The 8,669-nt window shown below is 41.7% G+C and overlaps 1 protein-coding gene across 1 annotated transcript; it reads left to right on the top strand.

Annotated features, from left to right (window-relative positions):
* The first annotated feature begins 344 nt into the window (after positions 1-344).
* oprd1b (opioid receptor, delta 1b) lies at positions 345-6,261 on the top strand. Its single transcript, XM_071470407.1, has 3 exons — positions 345-871; positions 2,344-2,699; positions 2,917-6,261. Exons 1-3 carry the CDS (start codon positions 621-623, stop codon positions 3,444-3,446), a joined length of 1,137 nt encoding a protein of 378 aa, XP_071326508.1. The 5' UTR covers positions 345-620; the 3' UTR covers positions 3,447-6,261.
* Positions 6,262-8,669: the final 2,408 nt, after the last annotated feature.

The raw sequence follows: 8,669 nt of genomic DNA, 5'->3' as shown, positions 1-8,669 counted from the left end.
GGTTTAGTCAGGTAATTTCATGGAGGTGAGAACAGTCAGTCCGCTAATGGAGCTCTGCTAACAAGGGCCACAGGCCATGGAGAGTGGGAGATGAAGTACCTCAAGGGTGAAGGCTGGCAGGCAATGAGAGGAATGGCTCAATAAAAACATGTCTAATTGAGCTGTAAAGCCACAACTATGAGAAATGTTTACACAAGGTTTGGTTGACATTGTTTGAGGAGCTGTTGGATGGCAGGTGGAGCAAGGGGCTGTTGACTTTGGATAACAGCCAGTAATGAGGGACACAAAAAGGATGTGATTATTCTATGCTCCAATTAAAGCACTTTGACAAATGGCAGCGCCTTTAGGGTAAGAATTGGGCAGGAAAACAGTCCTCATATCTTGCTTTGCTTTGTGCGCCAGTGCGCTTTGGCAAAGGGAGCCCGCGGAGAGGCACACACAGCACAGAGAGAGTGAGAGAGAGAGACAGAGAGACAGAGAGAGAAAGAAAGAGAGAGAGAGAGAGGGAGCACAAACATCGTCAGAGCGCCTCGTCACTAATTTGCCGTCCAGTTTTCGTGCGCTCCTGTGCACCTGCCTGACTTCTCTCTTTAAAAAAAATCACACCTGAATTTTAGAGCATGGAGTTCCCTACTCTTCCTCCCGACGCTCTTGGGGATTTTAAGGAGCGCTACTCGGTCTCCGTAACTCCGTTCAACGCTTCATTCCCCGAGAATCTGCTGCTCCCGTCTCCAACAAGCAACGTGACCAGCAGGGCTGCAACAAGGGACACCGCAGGTCTCATCATCAATGTGTGTATCACGGCTCTCTACTCTCTCATCTGCGTGGTGGGACTGCTGGGAAACGTGCTCGTAATGTACGGGGTGGTCAGGTAAGAGACATGTGATACATGATGTGGTATGCGTGAGCAAACAGCCATAAACCAATTAGAAAGAAAGAAATATTTTAAAGGAAGTTATTTGTGACTAGGTTGATATTCACAACTAGTATAATTTGCTATTGGCTACATGCTGAACAGTGAAAAACGACACACACACACACACACACACACACACACACACACACACACACACACAGAAACAATTATGTGAAATTATGAATAGCCTACATCTTTCAAGAATTGTTTTAATTGCATGTTTTAAGTGCCCTGCAAACTCACTTGTGGCAGTATTTCTTTTCTATGACTATAATAATACATTTTAAGGATGGGATATGTCTAAAAATATATATTTTTTAATTGCCCACAGTTCCAGTGCGTCTGAGAGCCACTTTCTAGCACACCCACACCAGCACACACACCTCCTACACACATGAGGAGGGAGGGGATGGAGGGCTGTGATCCACAGCTTAGCCTTTAAATCACTTCATTGCACCTGTCAGGAATGATGTTGTAAACTCAGCTGATTCATTTGCATTGGGAAGGAGCAGCATGTTGAATTCACCTGTAAACCAAAAGCAATGACTCTGCTACTGTGTGTTGATTTGATGCTGAAATAATGCAGCCTCAATGAGAGAGCACTGATGTGATGGTTGAACCTGCACTGCCAATCACTCCTCTCAAATGTGTGAAAGATGAAATATGAGGGTTTTTAAAAAAAAAAAATCTATTTCACACTAATCAAAGTGAATATAAAAGACATTGTGCTCACTCTCTCCCTGACAAAGCAATTACATTCAGAGGGAGATCAGAACATGGTGTGTAATGCAATAAATCTCTTCATGTGGTGGATTAAGAGAAAGAGTAAGGCATCCCTTTCTCTTCCTTCATCCTTTCACAGCCTGTTGCTGCAATTTAATTAAATGTGACCAACTACAGTCACACTGTGGACTCATGTGGAGGAATCCATCTTTAAACAGCCAGACAACTGTGCAGCTGGCGTTCAGACAAAGCTGGCCACTAGCAAAAGAAAAAAAATGTGTGAATCGAAAATTAAGGAGGAAAGTTTTGAGGGAGTTCTCAGCTGGAATCGACTCATTACGTAGAAGTGCAGTTTAATGGAGGCTTACAGTCACTTTGGCAGGGCATAGAAGCTCTCATGCATTTAGTGTAGTGCCATAAAAACATTATGCATCTGAAAAGCTCTTTTATTTTTCAAGGGGAAATAGCAGATAATTGGTTTGAAAGTAGAAACAGATTAGATGCAAGAACAAATTGGTTTCTAACCTTGAAACGTGTTAATGGAAATCATGAGACAACCACACAAAGCATCTTCTTTGCCACACGGCAGCACTGTAGGCAGACCTTGAAAAAAATTCAATCCTCCTCCGACCACCAACATTTGTTGTCGACTGTGAGAGAGAATCAGTTCAGAAAGCTCAGTGCTTTTTCTTCCAAACAACCAGGTACACCAAGATGAAGACCGCCACCAACATCTACATCTTCAACCTCGCTCTCGCTGACGCTCTCGCCACCAGCACCCTGCCCTTCCAGAGCGCCAAGTGCCTGATGAGCACATGGCCCTTTGGGGAGCTGCTGTGTAAAGTGGTCATTGCCATCGACTACTACAACATGTTCACCAGCATCTTCACGCTCACCATGATGAGCGTGGACCGCTACATCGCTGTTTGTCATCCGGTGAGGGCCCTGGACTTCCGCACGCCTGCCAAAGCCAAACTCATCAACATCTGCATCTGGGTCTTTTCCTCTGCTGTTGGAGTACCTGTGATGATCATAGCCGTTACCAAGGTGACGAATGAAGGTGAGGGACTTTTATAGTAGCAAGAAAGAGAAATGCTGGAAATTGCCATCATTTTGTACAAAGCTTAATTTCTTCACACAGGGTTATTTAGCATCTTCAGTGGCAGGTGTTGATTTCAGGGGGCTTTAAAAGAGAACACATTTGAAATGGGTTATTAACTTAAATTAGCTTCTCCACGTAGCCCTCTGTTAAACTGCTAATTCTTTTAACTCCTCAGGAAAAACTTACTGCACACTCAGATTTCCCGAACCTGAGTTGTACTGGGACACGTTGATGAAGATCTGCGTGTTCATCTTTGCCTTCGTGGTGCCCGTCCTGGTCATCACGATCTGCTATGGCCTGATGATCCTGCGACTCAAGAGCGTCCGTCTGCTCTCTGGCTCTAAAGAGAAAGACAGGAACCTGCGGCGCATCACCCGCATGGTTCTGGTGGTCGTGGCGGCCTTCATCATCTGCTGGACTCCCATCCACATCTACATCATTGTCAGGACCATGGTGAAAATTGACGGCGACAACCTGCTGGTCATGGCCAGCTGGCATCTGTGCATCGCATTGGGCTACGCCAACAGCAGTCTCAACCCTGTGCTGTACGCCTTCTTGGATGAGAACTTCAAGAGGTGCTTCAGGGATTTCTGCCTGCCCTATCGCTCCCGGCTGGAGCAGAGCAGCTTCTCCAGAGCGCGCAACAGCACACGGGAGCCTGCGTCTGTTTGTGCTCCTGCGACAACAGAGAGACAGCCGGCCTGACTAGGCATGGATCAGTGGGGCGGGGGGACGGTTCAAGATGACCTCCAGAGTGAGGTGACACAGTTGTCCACCACAGGGGTCTGAGTCTGCAGATACACAGCAGGCTTTTGACTTCCAATCAAAACAAATGATCAATATTGTTTTTAATTCATGGAATGAATGATGTGGATGGATACAATGCACATACAATCTTGGAGTGTGTATAACACACACACACACACACACACAGTACAGTCAGAGAATTAAAGGATTTTTACTGTTTTGGCTCTACTTCAGCAGAATAAAAGATAAATACAAGGTTAAAGCGCTGACTCTAGGCTTTAACAATGTTTGCAGGTCTTCGCATCCATATTAGGTGAACAAAGGAGGAATCACTGCCATGTGTATGCATAGTCTCACAAAAAGTTTGCCAGGCAGGACATTGATCCTAAACACACAGTCAAGGCCACCAAAGAGTCTTTTTATGGCCACACATTAGCCAGTGTATGATTGGACGTGTCAGGTCACCTGACCTCACTCTCACAGATGATGTGTTGCACTTGATGGAGACCAGACTGACTGAGAAAATTCTCTGTAGCAGCCAGAAGTGAAGACGGCTACAGTCCAGGCTTGGCAGAGCATCAGCCATGAAGACATTTCTGGGAATCAGACACTTCAGCCTGTCATTGATTTACAGCTAAATGTTACACATGAGGACTTTATTTAAATTTAGACTAGCTGGTGAAATTACTTTCTATTCCCTAACTGGGGGATTGCTATGGCTGAAAACAATGCTATGCGAGTAGTGAGTGAACCACAAACCAAAACAATGAGCTGAAAGACATTGTAATTCTACATAGAGCTCAGGGGAACTGCAGAATCAAGTGATAATTATCTGTGGGTTTATCACTTCAAGCAGCTCCTTTCACATTATACACAGTCACCGAATCCATTGTTACTATAAAATATTTTAGAGCAGCTTTAAAGCTAAATTTGTTTTAAGTATTTCACCTCAGTGCTGGAGTAAAGAGCCAACACAGTTAAATATGCATCTCTGCTCTAATTTATTCTGATTCTGTATCTTGACTGGTAATAGTATTGTTACTCAACCTCACAGGGGAGGTAATGAGAATCCAATAACGTGAATGTTAAGCTGAGACTGTTTTTATTGTCTCTCTGTGAGACATATTTAGAATAGAGGATGTATCCAATTTCATGCACTTTCTAGTGATAGTAGGAGAAGAAATATTCCAAACGAAGGCCACACACATAATTAAGAACAATTTTAATGGAGGTGAAATTCTATATGACCACAGCGCCATGATTCAGTGTCATTTTTCCACTTTTATTAAATCAATACATTATGAAAAAAGATGCTTGTAAAAGATACCTGAAATAAAATGAAAACAAAAATAGGGGCCTTCATGATAAACAGGGATGATGGGCGCTTCTAGCATATACTCATGATTCACATCAGTGTTCAGTTGACTCACTGTTTCCACTCCTCTAGCAGTTGTGCTGCTCTGTTTTTTTTTTTTTTTTTTTTTTGCACAACCAAAATATTTAGCTTACAGTAATACTGAGGAGCTGAGGAGGGAGACACTGCCACTGTAGTTTCAACTCATAGTGAGGTGACTGAATGACCCCAAATGCGCATGAAGGCAGTCTGAATCGGATGAAATGCATTAACATGTAACAAGAACCTTCTTATACATTTTACAGCTAATGGACAATTTGATGCTGAGGATCGTTGGACACTTGCAGCAGATGATGTGGAAATTTTTTTTTGCACATTTTGAGAGAACAGTCAAACCGATGGCAGTCATCTTGCCACTGCAGCAGTGCAATTTTGTTAAAAAGGCAGGCATCTACAGTATATACTGTATCAAGTGTAAAGATAATATCGTTATGTAACAGCATATTAAGAGATAATGTGATTTTTTTGTTTTGTTTTAATGTGCCGTCAAGCTGTTGTACCATTAGGCTTCACTTGCAACCAATTAGTCAAGTCAAATGTTATACAACTATGTATTTACACTAAGTGCTAAGTGCTATTAAGTGAAGCATTCAAAATATATATATATATAAAAAAAACACTACAAAAAACCAAAAGCAAACAAAAAAAAAACAAAATAACATGTTCCTGTCTCCAGTCTGGACTGTCTCTAACTTTTTTATAGCCACTTCAGCATTTATAAATGTTTTTTTTCTGCAGTGTGGTAGACAGCATGTTCAGCTGATTGAAAATATGTACCATAATGCCTTATTCAGTGTTATGTTTAGTTCTTGTTGCAAAAAGTGAATTGTTCTGTAGAGAAAAGTGCTTGATCTTTATAAATTTCTCATATTTTTTTGTTTCAGCAAATATGACATATAAAGCAAGTTATTGTATAGATGTAATAACTGCTTTTGTCTCTTGAAAACATTTTTACAATTGTCATATGTAATAAGTTGTATCTTGTAAGTGCTTTTATTTTTGAAATATTGTTGTTAAACTTTCAGTTTAAATCCAATAATTTGTTTTCTGTGGTTGTTATTACAGATGTTGTTTACACTTGTATTCTGTAAATGCCAGTAAGGCCTCATGGGAGTGACACATGTAATTAGTTGGTACAATGATGTATGGATTACTGATTGGGTTGTGTGGACAGGGGCCCAGGGGCCTCTGACCTGGGAGCCCCTCATGGTCACAGGTCACGGGGGTGAATAAGATGCATCTAAAATGTGTGTGTAAATGTGACTGAACAAATGAAAGCACAATGTGAAATAAGTCAGGGGTGTCTGGACCCTGGAGAAATAACTCATTTTACAGTGTATTAATAAAAGAATAAGGCTGGTGATAGTTCATATTTTTGTTTTGTCAACAAATCTTCCCCAACCTGTCTGTGGCCCTCATCCCAAACACACTGACATCTACTGAAGATGTAAATCTTTCAATGTAGGACACAAACATATACCTAAAAAGCTAACCAGTGTATTTCTTGGGAACTATTTACAGCTGTGTTTACAGCAGCGGGACAGATCGACTCAAAATGAAATACAGTTTCCATGTTCTTGACAGTGACGGATCATGTCATGCCCAGTAAACGGTGAGGCTCACTGATGTGCTTTGAATATTTTTTTGGACTGTAATGGAGCTCTGTGGCACAGAGGAGTATGTTATATCACACTTTGGCTACATAGACAGATATCAATTTATAATTATTTTTTGTCCTTCCACACAATTTGTTGGCACTAAGGCAGATGTAGAATATCACCAGCCTTATCCTTTAAATTACACAGCCCCTGACTGACACAGTCAGACTACCACTTTATTCACAGTTTTGTATACTCATCATGGAAAAGGAAATAATAAAATAAACCACTGTATTATCTTTTTAAAAGAATTCATTTTCATTGAACGATGACTATGCTCATTTAAAATGCATGGGTCACACTGGAGTGCAAGTCGCATACAAACAGCCATTGTGACATTTTTACAGATACAGTTTACACTTAAATGAGACATTCTTACTGTAAATGCCAGTGAGGCTCACAGAAGACCTGTTGAAAATCACAGATCCTTGTCTATTTCTGTATAATGGTCCACAGATGACATGTGCAAGTGGTATTTCCTTGAATTTCTTGCACACATTAAAGGGCTGAAATCATTCACTGCTGAAAGACTGATGACGTCTCGGAGAATAGAAACTGTGTTTAGATGGTATCACCTTCCCGCGCTCCACTCTCAGGGTCTTGTGAATGTTTAAATATATCACTGAAATGAAGGGATATTCAGTGGAAGAATCTCAGAAGCTCCTTTATAGAGCTGGTATCAGACAGAGCAGACACAGAGTGACATTTGTGATGACGGCGTAGGGTGTTGGGCGTAGGGTGTTGGGCGTAGGGTGTTGGGCGTAGGGTGGGGGGGTTGGGGGGCTCTGGGACCTGCTGAAGATTTCCTCTCTGCTACAGAGCAGAACATACAGCATGTTCCCTATGAAATATACATGCCTATACTGTAAGTTCACTGTGCAAAAGACAAATGGAAAAGCAACAAAATGAATATTTTAGTCAAACACCATGAGCTGGCTCCCGACTCCTGGACTTTTAAAAATGTGAATACTGAAGTGTTTTAATCAACAGTGCAGTCAGATCTACAGTGCAGCCGTGATCTTTGTCCCAATAGGAACAGTTTGCTTTGGATTTTGAACTCTATCAGGGTTTTACACTCATTCTCTTTCATCATTTGCTATCAGACATGTACAGTCACACACAGACATACTGTAGACTAGTTCCAGAGTGACAGGAAGAAATTAAAAGCTTTCATCTGCGGACCCTAACTAATGGTTGCACATGCACTTAAAGAGATTAATAGAGCGAAAGGAGAACAGAGACTGGATCTTACTTGAATAACAGCTCTCATCACTCCCTCGCTAACAGCAAAAGCTTCCGACATCCAATAGTTTTGAAGTAAGATTTTATTTTCTGTTTCATCTGAATAGCATTTGTTATGTGACTTCCCCTGCTCATTTGTCTGTGAGGGAGATCTAAGTGAGTGCTGCTCACTAACACTGTGAAGGCAGATTTGTTGCTTGGCCTGATGGAACACAATTATCATGTTTGGCAGCTTGAACAGAAGCACGGCTTGAGCTCCATTACACCACAGTATTGCAGCCGTGTAATTCTTTCATCAGAACGGCAGACTTTCACTACACTTTCACTACAAAGTGAAAGAGAGGCTTTTCACACGACGCAGCATCTTGGCTGACACTACACAACCTGCTAGCGCTGAGTCAAAACCACATAATCCAAAATTAAAGATGCACCCAAAAGGAATTAGTTAATGAGCTGATGATTATGCAGAGATTTGGATAAAGCATTTGATGAGCTGGCCTGCTGTTTTGTGTGATTGTCTGTCATAAGACAGATCATCAAACTTTCACGTTCCCTTAGGTGTTTACAAAATGCCAGAAGTACAAAACGCTCTGGACCAAGTTTTTCTTAATGTTTTACATGGCGCCAAATACTTGGGTAATTCCTGCTGAGGAGCTGTGACAGGGATTCAAACTGGGTGCCATCTGCCAGCTGAGAGCTGTAAGGGACTGGATGAGAATTACTGGAGTGGTGGGAGGCCGAAGATCTCACTTTTAAAAAAAACAAGTCTCTCCCCATGCTTAGAAATGTCGTCTTTTAACCCTCCTCTTGATTTGTCAAAATGATATAATGATGTTAAATCAGTACATTTTTTAAAATCACGTAACC

The sequence above is a fragment of the Trachinotus anak genome, unplaced genomic scaffold (assembly GCF_046630095.1).
Source record: "Trachinotus anak isolate AG129_WGS33_773 ecotype Australia unplaced genomic scaffold, CSIRO_AGI_Tana_v1 ptg000032l, whole genome shotgun sequence".
Taxonomy (NCBI): Eukaryota; Metazoa; Chordata; class Actinopteri; order Carangiformes; family Carangidae; genus Trachinotus; species Trachinotus anak.
The sequence above is the reverse complement of the archived record's forward strand: the minus strand, read 5'-3'. Positions and strand labels throughout refer to the sequence as shown.